This window comes from Aquila chrysaetos, chromosome Z (assembly GCF_900496995.4).
Source record: "Aquila chrysaetos chrysaetos chromosome Z, bAquChr1.4, whole genome shotgun sequence".
In the NCBI taxonomy this organism is placed as follows: domain Eukaryota; kingdom Metazoa; phylum Chordata; class Aves; order Accipitriformes; family Accipitridae; genus Aquila; species Aquila chrysaetos.
The window spans coordinates 52,352,595-52,377,421 of NC_044030.1; the positions used below are offsets into that span (position 1 = coordinate 52,352,595).

The window sequence follows — 24,827 nt, forward strand, 5'->3', positions numbered from 1 at the left end:
AGCTGTGGAAAGCTCAAGTATTATAGTCCCCATCAAACCATATGTGGACAAGGGTCAAGTGTGCACACCCTTCATATGTATGTGTGTCTCTGTATAGAGTCAATAGTGTGTTTCTTTACTTTTGATTGTATCTATGCTCACTTTCTGTCTGAACATACATATACACAGCTTATATACAGTGTGCATTTCTTCTGATCACCAGGAAACAAACAAAAAAAGAGTGCTAGTAAATATTGTGATACATATATTTATAGGTATGATACTAGACGGACTTAGAAGTTTTACTGATTGCTGTTTGCATTTTACATCATAATACCTTACGATTCAGCCGCATATGAAATGTATCAAGACCCCATAAACCAATTTATTATCAGTTTGCTTATTTAAACTAGTTATATTTGCTCCCTAAATGTTTTCTACCCAACTTTCTGTGCATATACATATGTTTATGTGTACATATCTATCTGTATGTGCACACAATACTCCTGTACCTCAGAAAAGCGACCAAGGCTCTGATTATGCCAAAGATGTGAAACTTTACTTTGTAGTTTAATATGATGGTACAAGTCTTGCAAGGCATGAAGACGCGTCATACCAATAGAATTGCCATTAGATAGCACTATGATAATATAATATAGTTTAAGTTATTTGTTACATGTAGTTGACATAAACTATACTATATTTGTGCTGCTCAGTATTATGTATGTACCTAAGTAACTGTATATCTAACGGACATGTGTGTGAATGGCATTTTCTAAGAAAGGGTGAAAAAGAAGTAAACGATATTGCTGTTAAACTAGGTGTAAAAAACACTGTAAAGCTTGTATTTTGGATCACACAGACCTCTTAAGTAAAAGTTTTGGAGCTGGTTCTCAGATACTGAGTCTTTTAGATGAAATGCAGTGTGCCAGAATGATTTTTTTTTCTGATTTTCACAAAAAGACTACTGGAATGTTCATGAAAATTTGATTTCTTAGAAGTTCACTGTGTGTATGTTTAGATAGTTGGTGAAACTGCCTGCTTGCATCCTGAGAGAATCTTAGGCTGCACGCTTCAGCATTAGCAATACCTTTCTCTTAGATTTTTGATGCATAATAATAGTCTTGTGCTCCAAAACTTGAAACAGTTGAGCAGTTGTCTGGGCAAAGGGCATCAGCTGAAATCCTGCTTTAGGAAGGATATGGGTGGCCTAACTGGCCCTTCCACTTTTTAATGTTATTACCTCTGAAGTCCAAGGGCAGTGCCACTTTGTGGCACCTGGTAAAGTGTAAGCACCGTCTGTGAGGGAGGGAGGGAGGGAAAAAACAGGCTTTCAGCACAAGTCTGGCATACCAGGATCTGCACCACTGGCAGAAAACTGCTCTGGGGAGCTAGGGCGGGTGGTGGGTAGCGAGGCCATCTGCCCATGGTGTCAAAAAGCCTTTCTGGTTCTTTCCTGAGATGAGCTGTCTCAGATCCTGCAGCGTGGGCAGTGAATGTCCCTCCATCCCAGCTACCCTGGCCAGAGGTGGGTGGGAGGCATGCGGGGGGCATGGGAACAGCCCCCCCTCTGGAGGGTGCAGGCTCTCAGGGAGGGTGATTCACACACCAGCTTCAGTATTTGCCACTTATTGGTGTGAAAGGTGCCTTTTCTTCCCGAACGTGCATTTTTGTTGCATGTTTTCTAGCACCCATGTATGTGTGCCCAGGTGTGCCTGTGCCCAGATGTGTGTTATCAGTGCTCACATCACATCCTGCCTGAGGGCAGGATCCCTCAGGCGATGCCACCCCACGGAGTTGAAAACAGCTCCTGGTGTCTCCCACCAGCAAGGTCAGATAGTGACCTTTATTTTTATAGTTGTCCACAGTGAAATGATAGCTGAACTTCCAGATACAGCATGGAGGTTGGCATAGCTCTGGCAGCGAGGACAAAACCAACTGTCCCTGGTCCCGGAGCTTCAAGGGCAGAGAACTTGCAGCAGTAGCAGAGTTTTTAGTGTGGGGAGTGGGAGAGAAGGGTTTTTAGGGGGATGGGGAGTTAATGCAAGCCAGGACTTGAAAGCAATTGAAGGACTTTCCCGCAAGGTCTCCCTGCATGCCAGGGCCCAGCCACTGTGGCTGCTGTCATTGTTGCATTAATACTATGTTTCTCCAGGCTAACCCAGTTCCCACATACCTATTTATGTTCCTCTGCAAGGAAGTGGTAGAGAGTTGCTCTTTTTTATTATTTTAACGGAGTTCTTTCTCTGTTCTGAAAAGAATCTTTAGCTTGCGTTCATGTGAAGGAGCCGGGGGGGGGGGGGGGATGGGGGGTGTAGGCATGTGCACACGTGTGTATGTGCGTGTGTGGGGATTCTCCCAGGACAAACCCTCCCTCCTGAATGGGTTCCCACTGGGATTGACCAGGAGGAACAGAGCCAAAACATGCATCTTGGGTGCCCAGTTCATCCTGCTTTAACTGATGCACCGGGAGCCTGTGGGTCAAACCAGAAGCAAACCCATGGCAACCTGCACCATGCCCACCTGGCCTCCTAGGTCATGCAGAAGACAAGGTGCTGCTTGAGCCATGCTGGCCAGGCAGCTCTATTTCTCCCAGGATTCCTTCACGTGAAGTGGCCTGCTCAATCCCGGCCAGCAGACTGGCTCTGGGGAGGGTCTGGCTTTGCTGTGATCCCCGGCAGCGCTGTTCTGGGGGATACATGCTGCAGGGCTGGCTGGCCTCAGCCCCACCTTGTCTGCTCTGGGTAGGGATGCAAACCCACCCGGAGCCGGCTCCTGTGGGGATGCAAACCCAATCTCACCCTGACTCCACACCCCCTTGCAGTAGCAAGGGCTGCAGAAAGTGCCCAGCTTGGTGTCTGCCCTTACCTGGCTTCATTTACTTTTTCCTGCTCGCTTCTCCTTGCTCCCAGGACCTTGCCAGACGGTTCTTGCTTTTAGTGCATGGGTCTCTGGTGCAAAGTGGTCCCTTGGCCAGGACCTGGGAGGGAGTGGGGCCTTCTGCAAGCCCAGCCTGGGAGAGGAGAGACTTCTTACATCTGTGCAGCTCACAGGGGCAGCCTTGCTGATGCAGTGTTGGGGGCTTGTCCTGATCCTTGTGGAGGGGTGCGAGGGAGAAAGGGGACAGAAAGGGGTTATTACGGTTTTAAATCAGGTCCGCGGTAATGGCTTGTGTAAGAGTTCAAGCACTCAAAGAGGTGTGTTCAAGGACATCAGTGCATTTGTGCCAAGGGGAATGTCTTTTATGGTAAATTAACTCCACTTAAATTGAATATTTATTCAAAGGGAAACTCCGGTATTTAAAGCTGGCGTTATCAGCTTTTTGCAGTGCCTGGGTAAAGGAAAAGATGATAGGATTTGGGGGGTATTCTACACCAGACATGAAAATAAATTTTGCTCATTGTGGTTAACCCCGAGTTTGCCTCATCTCTTCTTGCCTAAGCATATGCTCTGAACTTGTCACTTGTCAATGTGGTCTGTAGAGAGAAAAACCGTGGCTGTTGCTAGAACCCTGCAAATCCGAGGGAACCAGGCAAGCGCAGCCAGAAACTGAGCTGCAGGGACGCGGCGTGGATTCTGCAAGGAATAACTCGTTGGGCTCTTGCTGTTTCCTTTGACATTACCTGTCTTGTATGGGCTCTCCCCTTCCCCCACCCGTCCCCCGGCTTCTTTTGGTTTGTAAATTTATGGGAATTGCAGCTGGTAGACTTGGCAAGCTCCCCTCATTAAGAGCCCTCTTTGAAAATGGGCTGTGTTTGAGCATTTCCCTAATGAGGACAGGACGGGGTTAAAAAGTGACCATTTCATGGTTGACTTGAACCTGCCTACTTTCCTTGGTGTGTCGTTGTGAAATGCCTGACGTGAATAAACTCTCACTTTGGGCAAGGAGGAACTCAGCGGTCCCTCCAGGACGCCGCTGGGGGCTGCGCACCGGCACTGGGAGGCGGCACCGGTGCCGCTCGGCCGCTCCTTCCCGCAGACGGCAGCGGCAGTGCTGGGGAGCTGGCGGGAAGCGGGGGGGGGGGGGGTGTGGTGGTCGCAGGCACCGAGCACCCCCCCCCCCCAGCTGTGCACTGCGTCGCATCCCTCACAGGAGCAGAAATAAGTTTCGTTCACTACTTCCCCCCGCCCCTTCCCCAGCTCCCCCGGTAAAAGCTGCCCCGGGAGAATGAAACCAGACCCTGCGCCCTGTTGCTGCCCGGGAGCCGGGACCCCCCCGCGCCCCCCCGCCGCCCGGCAGCAGCCTGCGAGCGCGGGTACAGCAGTTACCGGCGGTGCCGCGCAGCCCCCCCCCCCCCCCCGCGTTGGGGGGGCAGCGGCGGAGCGGCGGAGGGGGCTGCGGGGCGGGGGCCGCCGAGAGGGGAGCGGGGGCGTCTGAGCCCCGCCGCCGCTGGCAAAATCGTACCCCGAAAGGAGGAGAAGGCAAAGAAAAAAAGAAACCTGCAGATGGCAGCCCCCCCCCCGCGCCGTCTTCCCGCCCCCCCCCCCCCCGCAACTTTCTCCCACCAGAAGAGAGGGAAAATGAGGGATTATTGCAAAACGCGCTAGTTCCTTCTGCAGCGTAGCTGGTGATTAATAAAGAGGGAAGGCAGAGGAGGGGGCTCTGGTGGAGAAGGAATGTGTTTGCAGGAGGAGGAGTGTAAGCGATGATTGTGTAATTAAATAATTAAAAAAAAATACTTGAGCCTCATGTGGGGAGAGGGCTGGAACGGGTTCCAGAGGGTGTAACCGGTGAATTTTTCAACTTCCAAGTTTTTTCGGAGCCGTGGGGGGGGAGGTGTGGAGGGGGCCGCCGCCGCCGAACGACGGCGGACGCGGCGGGGGCAAAGCGGGAGGGAGCGCGAGGCACAGATTCGCCCTTCGGAGTTTCCGAGAGAGGGATCACTTCTATCGGAGCGGGCGTTTGGAAAGCCGCCTCTCGCCGCTCCCCGCAGGGCGCGGGCGGAGGGAGGGAGGGAGGGAGGGAAGGGAAGGGAAGGGAAGGGAAGGGAGCGGGCCCAGGGCCGCCGGAGGAGCCCGCAGGCCGCGCGCGGCCCGCCCGGGGCGCGCTCCCGCGCCGGCTCGCGCCCGCGGGCAGGGTCGCTGCCCCGCGAAGTTTCGCCTGCCATCGCTCTCCGGGATTTTCCTGCTCCCCGCTTCGGGCCGTGACTTTGAACTTTAGAGAGCGTGGTGACAGTGCCGTAATAACCCACCAACAGCAACTTCTTGAAAAAAAAAAAAAAGGCCAAATAAAAAAAAAATCCTCCCGCCCACCTCACCACCCCCCCCCCTTGAGTCCTTCCCCCCTCATCTGCAAAACAACCAGCAGCAGCAGCAGCAGCAAAAGCAAGACTCCTGCGCCGCCGACTACAAGAGGGTTAAAAGTGTAGATTGGATTTCACCCCGGGAAATCTAGCACACGGAGTGAACTTGAATCTTTGGCTATTTAAGGAGGACTGGGGTTTGTTGTGAAGTTGTGGTGATCCAGGGCAGAGCCCCGTCCTGATTGATTTCATCTTCCTTGAGTCTCAGATGACTGTAAAATCAATAGATGAAATTATTTCTTTTTGAGGCTTTTCTTAGAGACTCTCCGGGCAGCGTGTTCTCAAAGCGAAGTCATGATGTATTCTCCAATCTGTCTCACTCAGGTATAGACGCGTTTTATTTAATTTATTTGTTAAATTATTTGTTTGTTTTCGTGCGTGTTTTTTTTAATTATTATTTTTATATGTATGTGAGTTGTTAATGAGTCATTGCTAGTAGTTGTAACGGGTTAAAGCGCAGTTGTAACCGCTTGTCACATCCAAACTCCTCTCGCAGGAGGGAATAGTAGAGAATAAACTGCACCAGGCCATTGTTTTGGGGAGATCCATTCAAAGTGTCACCCGTAGACAAATACTGTTAATTGTTGGTGCATGAGAAGTCAAAGGTTAACAAAATGGAAACGAGCATAATTACGCTAAAAAGCAGGTTTGAGAAGTGTTGGTTTGATTGGAATCGAACGGTTTGCTCCCGTTTCAGCTCGCCGCTTTACGCAGGGTCTAATGAAAGGGTTTGAAAGGAAAAGTGCTGGTTCTGACAAAAAAAAAAAAAAAAAAAAAGGAAGAAAAAAAAAAAAAGAAAACGAGCGCTCGCCGGTGCGAGGTGCTCCCGTCTTATGCTTAATGAATAACACGTAGCCTGCCAGCAGCGAGGGCGATGCGAGCGGGGCTGACCAAGCCGTGCGGCGGCTTCTTCTTCGGTCGCGCCGGGGCACGGCGTTTCCCCCCCCCTCCCCGCCAAACCGCCCCGCTCCCGGACCGGCGCGCATCCTGCCGAGCGGGGGGGGGGAAGCAGCTAGCCGGGTTTCACAACCCCGCTGGCAGCCGCTTTCCAAGCCCCGACGGCGGCTGTCACCGGGACGGCGGGAGGGAGCGGGGCGAAGGGGCGGCCTGCGGGGCGCGGGGCCGCGGAGCGGGGCGCGGAGGGCGGCGCGGAGGGCGCGGGGGGGGGAGCGGACGGAGCGGGGGGAGGCGCGGGGGGGGGGGGCGGCAGTTGGCCCGAGCGGGGGTCCCCGCCGCGGCAGGATGCGGTTTTTGAGACCGGGGCGGGGGGGGGGGGGGGGGGGGGGGGGAGGTTAGGGAGCAGGCTCGGGAGGTTCCGCGGGCGCCCCAGGAGCGTCCTCGGGCGGGCGTGCGGTCGCGGGGAGCGATGCGCCGGCGGCGCCTGTCCGGAGAGCAAAGCCGCTCTGTAAAGCCAGGGCATAGTTTTCAGAAGCTTTTGTGAAAGTCCGTCTTAGGAGGACGTGATTGATGTAAACTGATTAAGCGATAACTGCTCGTTTCCACATTGGTGCAACAAATAGCTAAAGAAGCAGAAAATGTGCGAAAGTAACGTCTCCGGCACTACTGTTACTGAGCGGCCGACGAGGCGCTTACAGTTGCACGGTGAATAAATAAATACGATTTAAGCTATTCCACAATTAGAAAGCATTGTAATTCAAAAGGACTGAAGGATTCATAAATTGTGAATGAAGATGGAAACGATGATAAGGCTTATTCAGTGATTGGATACAGTCCTGTAGCTTTTTGGCTGACACATTTTTTATTGTTTATATTTTGTTTGGCATCTAAGTGTGATTGACTTAGATATGGATATTTTCAGCAAGTAAACGTGAGCTGCAGTGGAGCAAAGCTGGAAAAGAGTACTGTTGAGATATTTCTTCTTCAAAAGAGAAATGAATGCATGTAGGAAGCATTCTGTGTAACAGATACACACATGCTTACAGGTACACAGTTAGAAATAATTACTTACGATGGAATCTGCAATTAGTAAAAATAAATTCTGTGTGGGCTGTCCAGCCTGTGAGATTATTGACAGGCAATAAGACCTCTGCACCAGAGTATAAACCTGAGGGTACAACTTCAGAAAGCGGTTTTTACACTTGAAACGCACAAATTTTCACTACCACCTCTATTACAGCGGGTAGTTAATTTTGTTGTTTCCTGCTCTAATGACTTTTTTCCCCCATATGTTTGCTTTTTGGACTCACAGATATAGGAGATTTCCTCATTCTTTACAAATCTGTATTAAAATACTGCACTCAGGTGTATACAAAAACACAACATTGTACTTCTACAGCCATATGTACAAGAAAGCAATTCCTGGCTTTCGTGCATTGATAACCTCTCCATAATATTTTACGGTCACACTGTATCATGCACCATGCAGAGACAGGTCCATTTAGTGGTACATACATGGAACACAGTCACAGCGAACCGACTTTAATTTGGAATCTTTCTCTACCTCTTTGGAATGGTAAAGGCATTTGAAAAATCATCTTTCCTCTCCATAAATTAAAAATTGAGGTTACACTGGCAATGAGAATTTATACTTTGTGTTATTTATTTATTTAAAGCAAAAGATTGATTAATCTTGAATAGCGACTGAGTTAAAGTAGGACTGCCAAAATTGTTCTCTCTATTGTGTTCTCTGTCTCTAGGGCTCTTGCTATGCATGTTGGCTGTGGCAGTGTGTGCTCAGAAGCAAATATTTTGGTAAAAGTTCTGAACACAGAACACCTGTTTGGACCGAGCTCCTTGGGAGTAGTTCAGTTTGTGCTGAGACAGCACTGAAGCACCTTTCAGAAACAAGTCTAAAATCCAAAGTACAGCTTTAAGACAAACCTTGGCAGTTCAAATGTTACCCATCACTCTTTCAATAAAAGTTTGATGGGTGTAAAATAACTCCAAGGAAGAATGAAGACTTACCAAATGCAGTTTAATTTTTGGGGGGTCCTTTCCTCTCCTTCTTACATGCCTGTCTCCCCCTGTTTTGGAATAAGTATAAACTGCATTTATCTCTCTTGCTGAGGCATGATAGGATGGAGTTACCGCATGCCTTTAAGTACTTGGTCTCTTGTGGTATTTTTGCCGTGGTTTATTTTTATGTTATGGTGGTCCAGGAAACTCAGAATATGTTGTCATTTTCTTTTCCTCCTGGAATATGTTGTTTCATTAGGCACAGAGAAAATTCATGCAGGGAAATTGAGTACATGAAGTCTTCCGTATAAAATTTCTGGACTTCTGCCTGGTATATTTATTGTATGATCCTCAGTTCAAACTTGCATGAATTGATACAAAGTTTATAAAAGTGGAAGACAGGAGAAGGGCGCTGCATTTCCCCTTTACCTTTTCCAAAAAGAAATCTTGGCCTATTTATCACCATCAGATGACTGGTATTTTTCCCTTTATTTACAAGCTAAATGGATATTATATAGTAAGTTCCATTTTAATTTAAATTGCCAGTGCACAATGGTTCACCTGAGCCATTTGATATGACATTTGAAAATCTTACCTCCGTAAATCACTTTATTGCAAGAGCAACTGTGGCACATGGATGAGTGCCACATTAAAAAAATATTTCTATATTGCCTGTATGAATATTAAGGGGGGGGGGGGAAATCAAATTCTGTAGATGGCTTTTTAGGAGGTTTAGTGGAGAACGTGTGTGATTAATTGCGAATCTCCATTTAGGATCATTTTTATGGGCACTTCTTCTTGTCAAGTAATGTTTCATTTGAAAGGACTCCAGATGCACAATGAATCTCTCAAAGATATCTGGTAATATGGCTTTAGAACAGGATTTTATTTGCTGTGTTTCTTCTTCACACTCTTTCACATATATTTATATCTTTAGGACTTAATGGTAGTATGAAAGAAAAGCCAGAATACAGTTTTAATAAGTTGGGGTTTTTTGTTGGTTTTTTTTTTCCCGCCCACTCTTTGAAAAAGAAACAATCAAATACTACAAATTGGAATTTAAAAAGTGGGATTTTTCTCTCTAAAATTTTCATAGATGTAAAATGCTATAGGTTATTATTGGTAACACCATGTGCCTTACCTAAAGGCATAGCCATTCCAAAATAGTTTGTGGTGTTCTTCTTAAAAATGAAAACTATTCTAGTATTCTAGTAGTGTAGAATATTTCCACATTAATTTTATTGCCATTTTAAGTTATAAATGCTGAAATCTGTTTAGATGTAGGGGAAATCATTGTATCGGGGCAAAAATTCATCTCTCCCAAAGCTCTTCAGCCCCCTGCCTTTGCCCGGCCTTTAGCCCCAGCTGTTAGAATTTTCAAAATCTGTAGTAGGTCTGTTTTATTCAGTCTAAAATGAATTGTAAGGATTTAACACTGCACAGTCTTTATGCTTATGTTAATTTTTTTTTAAAATTTCATTTGAATATTTCGATTAAGATGAATTCTGTAGAAGAAAAAATAAACTTTCTTTAGTAGTTATAATTGAGGGGGGGGGAAAAGCATGGCATCAGAAAGTGTATGAAGACAGGGAAGTCTTATCATGGGCTGTGGTTACTCAGAGCAGTATTGCCTTCCCACACAAAGAACAGATTGTGGTTTAACTCTTTCCATGGCCTAGTTTTATGTGCCAGTATAGTATCAGAATTGTTCAAATCTCTGCTGGAAACTACTAATCAGTTTAATTATTGCCTTTGTGGCTCTTTGTCAGGCATCATACTGTAATGCAATCGTTTATGTCCTGAATTATCTTCCTATATTGTCTCTCTCCTCTTTTTTTCCATTTTTTTTCCTTTTTTTTTTTTTTTTCTGTGAAGGTAACATGGTCATAGCTAAACTGCTTGCAACTTTTCTGTTGTTTTCTGTTTGATTTGTGGACGGTTAGGGAAGAGAGGTAACTGGATCTAGTGGTTTTTTTTTACCATTCAGGAAATTTTGAAGTTTGTTTGAAATTTGAAGATTTAAATACTCAATTCTTGGCCTGAAGCTTCTACAATGGCAGTCTGAACTCTGTATAATTGAGACCATTAGCTATACTTTCATCATTTTTACCTAATGGAGTTAATCAGCCTATTGATTAAACATAATTCATTCCTTGCCTAGCAGCGTAGCTAAAATATTAGTTTGTTAATTGTATTCTTGAATATAATTGTATAAAAAAGGTTCAGTTTTAGTTTGATTGCACCGTGCAACTCAGTATGATGAGCAATCTGCATGATATTTAAAACTAAATATGCCTGCACACAGGAAGAAAGATACCTCCTCTAAGGTCTCCCTTCCAAACTGAAGTGCAGTAATGTTTAATAAGCAGATCGCGCTGTTTTAGACAGCGGATCTGCTCACGGAAAAGAGGCATTAGTTTTTGGGAAAGGCCTACTTAGATATTAACATGAATGTGTAGGATGGTACTTTAAGCAGACAAAATGAATTAATTTAATTGCTATAGGTTGTACTTGTAGACGACAACTAAGCATTACCTCGTTAATGTAATCCATATTGCTGCTAGGCAGAAGATAAGAACGTGCAGGTGAAGCCAGATGACAGAAAGGGATATTTTGGAACTGTAAATAAATTGCATGGATTTCACAAAAGCAGCATTTGACCAGCGGTGCACTCATAATGTCACTCTGCCACAGCATGCAGAAACACAAAGAATGCAAAGTTTGTGCCAAGTTGCCATTTTTCATTGTACACCTCAGATTGATTTTTAAGGGGTTTAGAATAATTGCCACACTCATGTGATCAGTTAACAAATTAACTGACTCTGTGGGGCTTCAAAACACACAGTAGAGCTGCCGGAAGAACATAAATGTAATTTTTGTTCTCAACTTCATAAACTTTTATTTTACAGAGTTTGGGGGTGGTGGGAGGGAAGCCCGAAGAGCTGAAAGTACAGAAGCTTCTGTTCAGGATTTGTATACGACACGCTGTGTCTTTTCCCGCTTTCCCTTACTGTATACTGGTTTCTCTAGTTACCACCACTGGAATGGTGCTGTTTCAGTGCTGGAATGTTGGACGTTTGATAAGAAAATGGATCAAGTTTAATGGCGCATGCTCTTTGTGCCACCAGCAGTCTCTTGCTGAGAGCATGCTCCAAAAGCGGGAACTGTGTGGCATTACACTGAGCATGTATATGCTTTGTGTTTCTGTGCCACAGAGAAGAGAAATGAACTGTGGCATTCGCCTCAGCCTTCTGAACGTTTCTGCTCAGATTTTTTAAAACCGTATAGTGTCCTCTTTGTGCAATGGTACTTTTCTTGATGTTAGCCGTTCACTCAGATATTTAAGTGCTAGAAACAAAACATCTTGTTAGCATCTCTTTTAAATGATGTTGTCTCTGCAGCGCTGCAGGATGAAGTGAGGGGAGGCATATGAAATAAAATCTTCACATGTTTTTTTCAAAGAGTGAAATATGGGGAAAATGTGATTCTCTGTGTACTTTTTGTCTACTGCCTGACAGCGGTAGTAATTGCATAAAATATGTTATGCAGAAATTTGCCTAAATTTTCAGTGTTTATTTTCTTCGTCTTGGATTTCACTTTAAGATTTTCAGAAACCTTTCTTGATACTGCTTTGATTATGAGAACGTACTGACTTTGAGTTTTCTTCTTCTCTCCTTTTTTTTTCCCTCCACTTCTTTCCACAGGATGAATTTCACCCGTTCATTGAGGCACTTCTTCCACATGTCCGTGCAATTGCCTATACTTGGTTCAACCTTCAGGCTCGAAAACGCAAGTACTTTAAAAAACATGAGAAAAGAATGTCAAAGGATGAGGAAAGAGCAGTCAAGGATGAGCTACTTAGCGAAAAGCCTGAAATTAAACAGAAGTGGGCATCCAGGCTCCTGGCCAAGCTGCGCAAAGATATTCGCCAAGAGTTCCGGGAGGATTTTGTGCTCACGGTGACTGGGAAGAAGCACCCATGCTGTGTATTGTCCAATCCTGACCAGAAGGGTAAGATTAGGAGAATCGACTGCCTGCGACAGGCTGACAAAGTCTGGCGTCTGGATCTAGTCATGGTGATCCTGTTCAAAGGCATCCCCTTGGAAAGTACGGATGGAGAGCGGCTCATGAAATCCCCACATTGCACAAATCCAGCACTTTGTGTCCAGCCACATCACATAACAGTATCAGTCAAGGAGCTTGATTTGTTTTTGGCATACTACGTGCAGGAGCAAGGTAGGAAGCAGATTGTTGTGTTTCTATGTTAGTATGTCAAACTCTGATTCCAAGTAGCCCTGTTTCCCCTATGGGCTGGCTTCCAGTGAAACATTATTCTGTGGTCTATAGACGTAATGTGGGTACATATCCGTATGTAAATCAGCATGTATACGTATATACTTACATACACACACATTCCTACAGACCTGTGTGAATGACATGTGTGTTTGACATACATGCCTTTCTCTCTTTCAAGACAGAGTGGGACGTACCAAGGTAGTACTTTAGTTCCGCTGAAGTGGCCTTTTTTTTTTTTTTTTTTTTTTTTGTCGAAAAGCGGCACTATATTGTGTAGTTTTTTCCAGTCATGACTTCAGCAAATCTTCTTCTTGTTTTTCAAGTTGGTTTTTTTTTTTAGTTGCCCCAGTACTGTTAATAACAGATACAGGTGTGTGCAATTGCACTATCACAATAAATACTACAAATATTTATTATTGTCTTTGTAGTTACAAATAATCAAGAATTCATCCATAAATTGATGAACCTATTATCACTTTGAAGAGCAATTGTAGGCTTTTTCATGTCTATAAAATAAAACATGAAAAAAATTTAGCACAGAAATACTGCTTTGTAAATACCATGCCTAGTCAGAATTACAGCATATAGTATGTAACAGTTTATTCGTATTTTACATCACTAGCTCATCTTACCTATCTGTGCTTTAAAACAAAGATCCAGGTTGTAATATTTTGAGAGAATTTTCCATGAAAAGTATATTTTCATAATCACACTTGTATAATTAATTTTATTTGGCAGATAATTGAAATGTGGAAAATTGCAGGAACACTATGGAAAAGCTTCTTAAACTTATTTTTACAGGACAAAAATAAAAACAGGGCTACTGATAATCATGTATCAGGGAAAGAACTGCTAGTCATATTGCATATTCAGATAACAATACCTATAGGCAGGTTCCCTGAAATTGTAAATGGCTGTAAGTAGATGAAGGTGTTTTTTTCTCTGATTCTAAGCCTTCCAAAATGCTTTTTCTCTGTGAGGGGTCATTTTGGTTCTTTCTGGTGATTATACCATCCTCTAGGCGTCTTTGTATTGCTGACTGATCAGCAGTAATAAAGCATTTCTTTTTTAGCTACAGATCTCAACCAGGGAAAGTTTGACTGGCTGCAGATGGTGGGCCATTTCACAACTTGGCCTGGTAGTAGGCAGAAATGGCCTGCAGAAGTGCAGATGGCAGGCTGTTATCTGATGCCCGGTACATAACTGCGGGATTTAACTGAAAAACAAACGCAATGGATTTTGTTAGTAACAAAAAAGTAAAATTGCACATGTCTTCATTTGGTGTGTACGCATTCTTTAAAAGAACAGATACACAACACAACCTTTTTTTTTCAGTGAATTTGTCTTTTAGAATTTCGTCACGCAAATGGAGCACTATGTTTACATGAACGTATAAATAGGGTTTAATTTTTTGGATTATTCATCATGAAAAAATATGGTTAATTTTTTGGTTTTGTTTTTTTTGCCTGCTTGTATTTTTTGTATTTTTCTCTCCACAGCAGTAGACAACACTTAGATATTTTGCAGCGACTTTAAGTAGCTGCAGAGTCTGGTAAATCTGATCCCCAATAACATAGGAAGAAAGATTTCTTTGATAGCATTAAACAAAATAGCTTAATTACAAATAATTTGTGCCTTTAAACTCCTTTTGTGAAGAAAAATTCAAATGATATTTTGAATGCATATATTGCAAGACATAGCTTACTGATTAATTTGAACGGATTTACCTGTCTCTAAAAGTCAAAACTACAAAGAGAGGCAAAACAGTTTAAGTAGCTCTTGAGCCAAAGAAGCTAGGGTCAGAGTACTCTTACACATTGTTGACTTTTAAGTTGTTGGAAGCCAGTAACTTGAAGTAGGAGAAGGAATTGCAGGGCATAGCTGATTTTATTGATTTAAATGGATTGAGAATATGAGTTTATTTAAAACACTTGTCTAATCAGAAACAAGAAGCATGCTGTAATATTATAACTTTCAAAGTTACACGATGCTACTCTGAGAATATACTGGAAGATGAAGCTGGCTAATTTCTATGTACCAAGTCACCCTTAGTAGACCCTTTTGTTTATTGTAAACTGCATGTATTTTCTGTCTGTCCTGCTGCTTCACAGTAAATCTTCCATGAACATCTGTTGGCTCTCTTCTTGAAGAAGTCATATTAAGTTATCTTTGTATTTTTATTCTGTTTTGTCAAACTTTTATTCTCTATCCTCATTGAAAGCAGGTTAATTGTGGCGCTTTGTAGTGCACTTGATTAAGAGCACCAGGCTTTGCAAAAGATAAGCATGAAGTCAACCAAAATGCTGCATTATACACATGCCTTTTTGCCTTTTATTTCTCTTTTAGAATATATAAACCTGCCTAATAGTATCATGTAAAAACTAAGCGGAGACACAGAAACAATTAAATCCCTGAACGAAATATGAAGAAGGAATTAGCACATAAAATGAATAAAGGGGCCAAGTAGTTTGGTTTTTTGTTGCTTTAAAAAAGAAGATTAGGGGAAAAAAGAGGAGGAAGGATAGTTCGAGTGCCAGTGATGGTTGCCAGTGGCACCAGCATTGGCATCAGACCTTCTTTGTTTAGCCTAGGATGCCTGTGATTTGTTGGTTGGCATCCGCATTGCAGTGCAGAGTAATGTTACAATATATTGACAATTTCCAGATCTAGAAGTGTCAATAATCCTTTCAGTCCTTAATAAAAAGAGCTTCTACTTCCATGCCTGCCTTGAAAGAAGAAATAAGGACCGACCTATGAAGTTCTGTCATTGACCAACTTCATCTGGTTCTACTTTTCACTCACCTCCCTCAGAATTCAGCATCTTCCCCCTGCCCCCCCCTCATTCTCTTTCTACTATCCTCTTGTGCTTTAGGATCTTAAAAAAAAAAAAAAAAAAAAAGAAAAAGAGGCTTGACATAAGTTGCAATGCTGCTCCTTTGAGTGAAATGGAGGAAGAAAATGGGAAATACACACTGTGATCAATGTTTAACATCAAAATAATTCTTAATCATTACACAATCACAATTCTACAGGGCTCTGCTTGTTGTGTGTATCAGGTTCACACACCCCCCCCCCCCCCAGGTTTTTAAAAAGCCCAAACCTTGAAAGTGGCATAAGCGTTGTTTCTATTGACAAAAACTGCTTTTTTTTTTTTCTTTCTTTTTTTTTTTTTTTTTTTTCTGTCAGGCGTCAGAGAGTGTCTATCATTTGGTGTGAAACACATCTCGGTCCATAAAATCATTTGATGGTATTTAATTCAGTGCAGCGCTTATGCTGTGTTCCCGTTGCTACAAGAACCGCCATTTTGTTTGTCGAGTGCCAGGAGAGGGGAAAAAAAAGGCAGACAATGTGCTTGATGCCAATAATGGTTGCCAGTGGCACCGAGGTTGGCATCAGACCCTCTTTGTCTAGTTGCTGAATGCCTTTGATTCGTTGGTTGGCATCCGCATTGCAGTGGGCACATTGGAAAGTTTTTGACAATCAGTGAATGAAAGCTGCAGTACTTGTTTGCTGCAACAGAACCCAGATAATATAAATCCCTTCTTCTGATAGATGTTTTACTTACTCCTACAATGGCTAATTAAAAAAAAAAAAAAAAAAAGAAATTAAAGATTGCACTGCTGTTTTCTCTAAACCATAAAATATCTACAGCAATGTGCCACATCTGCAGAATTCATAATCCCCGCGTCATCTCCGCTGGTTTTTTTTGCAGCGTAAATAAAACGCAAACTTAATGTTAGGTATTTCGGCACATACTGAATGAAGCATAGTAGACGTTGAGAAATGCTTCGGGAGTTTAAAGGGCTGAAGCAACGGTAGATGTAAATGGTAAATATTTGTGTGTGTTTTTAATGCATGTACCTCTCAAAGTACACTTCTCAGACTAGTCATGTCACAGTTTACATTCTCCTTTGTCCTTATGGAATAGTGATATAATTGGGGCAGCCTGCATCCCCAGCTCTTGATAAGCTCTGAAGCTGAGGGAGGGTCTTTTAAACTGTTCAAGAAGGAGGGCAGAAAATATACGCGGATGTCCTTGGTCCGGCACCGTTCGGGCACTCTTGGCGTTTTACCTTCTTGCACCACCAAGATGCTGCTGCAGTTCAAGCCGCACGACTTTGTTACTGGGAAATCAGCAGAAAGACTAAATCGTTTCTGTTGGAAGTTTCCTAGATAGTTCGCGTTAATATTGCTTTCCGGCTAACTGCTATTATCTCGTTAATTAATAAGAAGGATTAGCAGCTCTACCCAAAGGGCCGCGCAGAAGGAAGCCTGGCCTATGTGAGTCCCTGAATCGCCAGACCGTCTCCTGCCTCCCGGCAGCGGGGCCGGGGGGTGCGTGTGGGGGTGCGGAGGTGCGTGGGCGTGTGGGTGGATGGCGGGGGGCGAGCAGGAGAGGGAAGAAGAGAGGAAGAAGGGGAAAAGGCGCGGCGGGGGGGAGCGCGCGAGGCCGCGGGCGGGCTTCCGCAGCCGAGGGAGGGGAGCGCTCGCCGCGCCCCACCCTCCCGCCGCGCCGCCGGCACCTTCGGGGGGCGCCCGGCGGGGGGGCGGGGCCCGCGGGGCGGGGCGGGGCGGGGCGGGGGGCGCGGGGGCTGGCGGGGGGTGTGCGGCGCCGGGGGGGGCGCGCTCCCGGTCCAGCGGCCCCGGCCCAGCGGGGTCAGCCCGACCCGAGCGGGGATGCCGCCGCCCCGCTCCGCTCCGGGCAGGGCAGGGCAGGCGACGTGCGTGCGCTGTCCTGCTGCGGAAAACGCGTCCTCCTCCCGGGAGGAACCGCAATTCCTTCTTTTTTTTAACCTTTCTTTTTTTTTTTTTTTTTTTAACGCGGTGTACCTGACCTGCAGGAGCGGGGCGGCGGGGGTGAACTCTCGGTGCTTGGTCTTTTTTTTTTAAGCTGTCCTGAGTTTTGTGAGTTTGTTTCGCAAAATACAAGGGAGCTCAGGTCTTGGCGTGGGTTTGCGTAGTCATTTTCATGCTACGCTTCCTTAGTTTTCCTTTACCAAGTGTGGGAAATTGATGACACAGCAATGCTGCTTTTCACATTTTAAAATCATAAGTAACATTATTTTGGTTAGTTTGCTGTGACTACAAGAAACTCCAGTTACAGTCATAATCGGAATTGTGTTTTAGGCAGCTCCCCTCTGCCAAAGTCCTAGAACGGTCATATGTCTAAGTGTCACGCCACCCGGGTGGATTTTGGATGAGGGTTTGCATTTCTTGTGTGCGCTGATGCTTCCACATACAATTAATAAAAAAATAATGGGCTTAGAAGAATCAATCAATCTGGTGAATTGCTGATTGTTCCTACTTCCATTAACTTTAATGATTTGCCTCCTGAATACTCTACCTGGGAACATACGGTAGAACATTTTACCTGTTTTGCAGAAGGATATGTCAAGGTACAAAGTGATTTGTTGGAGTTTACACAGCAAATTATTAGTTAGACCGGGAACAACAGGAAATAGAGCTTATTACTGCCTGTACCTATAGGCATCTAGGTGCTCTAGGAGCTTGTTACTTACACAGTGAAATGGCATGCTGATCCCTTGTGCTAAATCTCAATTTTGAATCAGAAAGCCAGTGCAGAAGCAGAAGTGTGAGCTCATATTTTGTCTGCTCTCATATAAGAAGAGCTTTTTGTAGTTCAAGAAACTACAAAATAGGGTGTAATAAACCCTTTTAAAACTTTGAATTATTTTGAGAAATGCCAGTCTATTCAGGCATGTGGAAAATGTAATTTAAAAAAACTTTTTGCGTCAACTGAAAAAGACACTGTATTGATTTCTCTTCTATTTTTTTAATGTAAAATATTGGATGGCTACTTTGTTGGGTATCTCTATTGCGCTGGAAATTACAGGCAGGAAAGACATTTCTCGTTAGGAAGTGCAGGTTAATTTGGTGTATATATGGGCATAATAATGTTTTTCAACTGATGATTATAGGTACTTTGTTTATGAAGATGTAGGATATTAAAACATTTAAAAACGTCACCCACTGATTTTCATTTTTCAGAATGGGTATGTGTGAATTGGCATTCAGACAGTAGATCCGAAGAACTCAAAATGTGTATTTTTTAATTTTAATTTTAGTTTCCCTCAGAACAGGGTTATGGGTCATATGACAGGTTCATGAGAAAAGAAAGGGAGTTTTCCATATTTAATTTTACTGTTGCTGTCAGGAATGAAATACATACACATTTTAGGAAGGAGCTTTTAGCTCGTTCTGTTTTTTTCTTACCTGATACACCAAGGGGAGTAATTTTCACAGGGTTAAATGACATTAATTGTGTTTAAGACAAAAGACACTTATGGTTAAATAAATTCTGCGCAACTAGTTGAAAATTTAGAGGTCAGTGTTAATTTATGGGTGACATTTAGATCAACAGCAAGAAGCTATAAAGTAAAGAAAGGAATAGAAAAGAAAACAGAAGATTCTGGCTTCACGGTAGTTTCAGACAGAAGAACAATACTGGGAACAAACGAAATGTTTTTAAAATATAAATAAGGCCACTAATTCATAAAGGAAATACTTCAAATAACAGCAGAGATTTATGTTTTAAATTTCCTAATTTTCATGCATATTGAATTCATTTTAACTGTGAAAACTTCATTAAAATAATTAAACACTAAACACCACTGCAGGTTGGATTTTAAAGTTAATTGCACAAGATTGCTGTCAAGTCCGTTTCTTTTCCTAGCTTTCCCTTTTTCCTTGCTTTTCCTCCTTCTCCTCCTCCCTGCTGCTAGTGTAGTAGTGTAGACATCTCAAGGACTGGTGGCCCTCCAAAGCTGTGGTCCTTGGAGCAGCGTACCACAGTGCCATGCCATTACAGTAGTAATTCAAGAGTTTTCCTAAAGTGTTACATTGCAGTCTCAACAGCAAGGTGGTATGTTGCTTTGCTGTAATCACTCAGGTCAGGATGATCTCAAGATCAAGTTAAATGGCTAACTTAACTGAATAGGGTTGCTTCTTCCACTGTGGGGTGAAGAAGAAATCCCTTATCTGGAGACACTTTCCAGATCCTAAATGAATGTGAAAAAGGAAGGTCTGTGTGATTAGGCAGTTTGTTTGACAGATGTCAAAAAAGATGTCATTCTTTATAGGGAGGTTTCATGATTTTACTCTGTCTCTCCTTTTTTATTTTTATTTTTCTTAAATCTGTTGGAACCTCTAGAAGCAGTTGCTAAAAACCTGCCTCCGGGCAGCGAAGCCTGGATTAGAAGAGGTTTGAAAGGCTCACGAGCTAGTAAAGGGGAAGTAAATCTTAGCTTATTAGCTTTGTCCAAGAGAAAAGAGAGTTGATTTGGGTGTGTATATTGTACTGTCTGGGAGCAGTGAGTTGTGTGTGAAGTTGGGAACATTCTTCTAGCACAGCTGTTAATCTCTCCCTCCAGCCCCTGCCACCTTTTTATTTACAAAAAGATTACTTTCTTACACTGCCCCCCCCCCCCCCCGCAACAAAACTCTCCTTTCAGAGAGGTTCTTTCCTTTCATGAAGTATATTGTGCTTTTTTATTTTAAACAAATATATTTCTTTACCTGTTTCTTAGGAACCTCATTATTGGCGTGTGACTTCTGTTCTAGATTTTTCACAGTAGGTGGGAGATGGGCACTTGAGACTTGGCTTTTGTGGGGGATTCTGTCTGAGGAAGGGCTGGTAGTCTAAAGTGTGTTTATCAATAATAGCATTTCAGATGTTTTTAGCCAGCCTGGTGACCAGAGCTTTTGCCCTCGTGCCCCATGACTCTGGCAACTTAAAATTATAGGGATATCAGAGTAATTTTAACGTTAGTTTCCTCCTAACTGCTTATGGTGTTTGGGACCTTTTAAATGACTGTTTTTTTACTGTAAGAAATAGAATTTAAATAACGAGAAGTTGCCGTGATAACGGCACTGGGAAAAGCATGGTGTGAAAGCTTAGCTGAAGCCCATTCAACCATTAAGTGTTCTTTTCCGTTGGAGAAACCTTGCAGTTTTTAACAGTAACTGCCTATCTCCAGAGCAGAAGGGAAAGTTTTATGTTTCCCAGTGTCCTTCCACTTCCACCTTCAAGAAAGGCATCTCTATGGCTTTAAGTGGGCTTTTAATTATTTCCCCCCTGAAAAAATACACATGGAAATTGAACAAAACGGTTCCCTTTTGCTTCCTTAGAGAGTGAACAGGAAAGCCAAATGCAAAAATGAACAGTTAGTGAACTCTGTGTGAGAAACTCAGTGCGTCTGTTGAGAAATTAGGAAAAAAGATAAGTTTTCTGATACTGGTTTGACGCAGATGCTGTGCACAAGTAAGTGTGTTCTATATTATTTGCAGTCATTTGACAATTGAGAATTTTAAACATTTAGGTCTTGAACATATTGTTTATATATTTGTCTTCCCAATCTTCAAGTTATATTAACCTGAATTACTATACATATTTTCATAAAGGATGAATTTAAACAAGTGGAAGATAAGTATGAACTATTTTTCTTAAACCTAGCATTGTATTTTAATTTTTAGTCAGTTATCTTGCCATATCCTTCATAAGCTGTTTTCTGAGAAGATGGCATAGGATTTACACATTTTTCTTTAAAATAGAAACAAAGAGGTGTGCACACATTAGAATCCAGTAATTACAAACTCCATGTCTTTAGAAATTAAATATAATTAAAATATTTACAGAGTATATATTTTTTTGCATGTGAGTTACATTAGCCTAAAATGCCAAACCATTTTCAGCCTTTTTTGATGAAGTGACCGACAAGGAAATCCTGGATTTGCTTAGAAGATAATTATGGAAGTGCTTAGTGTCCGAGAGACAGCAACTATATTTACTGCAGCATCAGTTTTCTATTGCATGATTAATGCCATTGAAAATGATGCCAGACGTCTTGAAAGGATGACTACACTCCAGTGTCCCTGATTTAAAAGTCTGAAAACCTCTGCTAGTCAAGACAACTTGTATTTTATTATTCTGACATGCAGTTTCTGGACAGATTACCTTAAATTTGTTATGCCATGTTAAAAGACGTGTTTTACGAGGCTGGCCTCAGCTCCTGGCCTTGGTGTCAAGAACCCTGCTACGTGATGCAACATGTCTTGTTAGGTTTAATTGACCAAAGCTGATTTGTTAAAACAATCCATTTGTGCTGTAACTCATGCCCAGGCCAAGTTGCTACCTGAATCTCTTGACCTTGACTTGTCTGGGTCATGAAATGGCTGCGAACTGCTTGACCTTTCCATTGTTCAGCAGCCGCACCACTTCCTCCGGTTCTTTGTGGTAATCGCTGACAAGAAGACCTCGGCCCCAAATTTACACCCCAGCGGGTTTCGCGGTGTCCCTGCAGGGCGGCCGCGTTCTCCCTTGGATGTGCTCCTGATGTCACCACCTTTTGTCTGCTGACAGCGATGAGGACAAATTGACAGCCCTCCATAGTGGAAGAGGTGGCGGGAGGATTTCTGGGGCTGGAGGGAAACTCCATCCTCTCTTAGGCTGCAGTGCATTTCTCTTCTATTAGGGTGCACAGGTTCTCTACGTTTTTCAAGGACAAACACCATCAGTCTTAGTTGGTCCTGTTTCTCTGTGAGTGTTGTTCAAGTGGGCTGTTCTGAGAAGAAGGTTCTGCTTTGAAAATGTTTTGTGATGAAAATGTAATGTGTATGCACACCACTTTGATTTTCAGGAAATAAGAGTGATCAAAATAATTTCTTGACATGAAATGGAGGAGCATACACATTACATTTTCATCACAAAACAGTGTCATAAGTGACTATTTGATTTCTTTAGTACCAAAACTTCATTTTCTTAAAGACCCAGATTGTATTCAAGAGCAACTGTGGTTTCTAAAGCAAAGGACTTCACATGCTGTACTTGACACAGTATCTAAACTTATCAAAAGGGGAGAAAGAACAACCTTTGTCTTCTGCATTTTTTTTTTTTTTTTTTTTCTGAAACACTTTGTTCCTGGGGGAGACTACTCGTCCTTAAGAATTACTCCTGGCGAGGTGGGGAGTCATCAGCCCCATATCCTGACAGGCTGCCTACCATCAATGTCCCTGATGCTAATGTCAGCTTCTTGATGTAGGCTTTGTGCTTCCTGTAATTACCCACAATTTGACTGTTAGGACAGTTTAGTTTTTTGAGATGGGTATTACGTCTAATCATCTGCTGCATTGTGCCGTGATTTTAGGAAGCAGTGCCTTTTGAAATCAGTGACTGGATCTGTTGAAAAACTGATGGCATGATACAGCCTTGCTGGGTCAAGAAAGCTCATATGCTAGTACTGATACTATAACAAAACAAGTAAATTTGTAATCCAGTGGTCAGCAGATAATTGGTATTTTCTTAATTTAAGGCTGTAGCCTTAAAACTTTGCTCACGTGAGTAGATTTATTCAATCAAATTGACTTCATTTAAAACATATTTTCTTTCAGAGCATTATGCACTGACTTTTGCAGCCTATGATCACATTTATATTTCCGCAGTCCACCTGATTTCTCTGTTGACTCGTTAATATTTTTTTTGAAAAAAAAATCAGATAGTATGTGTACATACAGTGTTCCTGTGCACTCGTAAATGACCAAACCTTTTCTTTCAGTGTGAAACTCCCCAATCTAGGTGTGATTTTTAATTGCGGTTATATGGTTCCTCTGAAGGAAGAGGGTGGGAATGCTGACGCAAGGAGCTTGAATGCTATCACTGTGATGACAATGTAAAGTATGACTCAATGTTTAGATGCAAGGACTTCAAAATCCTTGTCCTAGTCCCCAGCCCTGCCATGGATCCCCAGGTGACTGCAGGCAGATTGCTTAGTCTCTCTGTGCCTCCGGAGAGAGAGCGCTGCTTGCTTCAGTGCTGCCTCGGTGAGGGTTGCGAAATACTGAGATATGCACCGGCTGAGAAGTTATAACCCTTCCTGTATTTCACCGCAAGCAAAATCCCTGTGCTGGTGCCCAGCCCCCAGGTGGGCTCTGCGCTGTAAAGAAATGTCTTGCCTGGTTTTCTCATGCCCGGACGGCAGAAACTTGCCCAAGCAGGGAGGGCCGGCACAAAGCATTCCTCCACCGCAAGCCCTGCGGTGGTACCGCTCCGTGGGAGAGGACATTGGAGAGGAACGGAGCAGCGGAGTTGGCCCACCACAGGAGACCCAGTCTGTGGTGGGACCGCTCCTCGGGTCACCCGTGCTTCAGGCTGCAGGAGCCCCGGGCGGGGCTGGCCCTTGGCCATGGGACTGTGGAGCAGGGGCTTCGGTGTGCTCAGAGAGCTGTCCGAGTTTTCTCACCCTGTGACAGTGAAAATTCTTTAGACAGAATGGTAAAGGAAACAGTCATCATGGTTAGCTATATGTATGTTCATCCAGCTGGCCCACCACGGAGGAGGCACCTGCAGTGCCTGCAGGGGTGGCCTTTGAGCTCAGTCTAGTTCCCCATCCCTCTCTCCACTCTGAGCCCAGGTTTTTCAGTCGAGTGGGTCAGTAGCTCAGACCAGAGCACACCAGCATGGGAGGAGGATGGATGGTCAGGAGTTTGGGCTGAGGTTTGAGATGAAACCCAAGCAAATGTAACAGTGTGCTTGTGTCTGGAATATGCCGGTCATCCTGTTTCGTCTCCCAGACTTGGGCAGGTCCAGTCTGTGAGGCGGCTGAGGAGGAGACAATTAGTTTGTAAGGGGTTAGTCCAGGGTCTTGTCTTGGATGGCCTACCTTTGCCTGAAGCCCCCGCTGGTTGTATTGAAACTCTCCTAAATACTTAATGAGTAACTTGCGCTTTTTGGACCCTACTTTTACTGCTTAAGTCATTCCTTTCCTTATTCCTTCCTTTATGATGATATTTCAGGGTTGGTAATGAGCCAGCTATAACATCAACACCTACAAAATTACCGTGTCTACTTCTCAGAGTGGGAAGTGACATTAATTTATAAAAAGCAAAAGAAGTCTGTCCATGCATTTTTCCCAGGTGATACTGAAACAGTGCAGTTTACAGCTAAACAAGGGTTAACATCAAAAGTTATTCTATTGTTTATCTTCCAGTTAAAGAGTAACCAGCTTGTGCAGAAAGGAGAATTGGAAAATTGATTGGGCTGTCTAGACTCAGACACATAATTTAAAGTAATCTATATCAAGTTGTGATTTTACCATATATGCATTCATAGGTGAGTTCACTGCCTGCAGTTCAGTCATCTATAAAGGTTTACGTTGTAGGAGTTATGGACTGCCTTGGTTTTATTAAACCTGAGGGAATTTTTTTTTTAAAGCTATGTGTAATTACCTTAACTGGCTTAATTGTTGCCTTTTTAATTTTTTTTTTAGTTAAGGAAACAGATATCACAATGTTACACAGAGCATAAGAATTGTTTCTGTG

General features: G+C 43.4%; 1 protein-coding gene across 7 annotated transcripts in view; it reads left to right on the forward strand.

The window, feature by feature from the left end:
* The window catches only part of NFIB (nuclear factor I B), a 350,785-nt gene that overhangs the window by 164,960 nt on the left and 160,998 nt on the right, over positions 1-24,827 (forward strand). For 3 of the 7 annotated variants that reach the window (XM_030005679.2, XM_030005681.2, XM_030005683.2), the window contains exons 1-2: positions 5,257-5,606; positions 11,903-12,434. In XM_030005679.2, coding sequence (XP_029861539.1) covers positions 5,577-5,606; positions 11,903-12,434 — 562 coding nt within the window. In that variant the 5' untranslated portion in view covers positions 5,257-5,576. Of the gene's footprint in view, positions 1-5,256; positions 5,607-11,400; positions 11,505-11,902; positions 12,435-24,827 lie in introns of those variants that run through there. The other 4 variants (XM_030005678.2, XM_030005680.2, XM_030005685.2 and 1 more) reach the window with 3 other exon arrangements.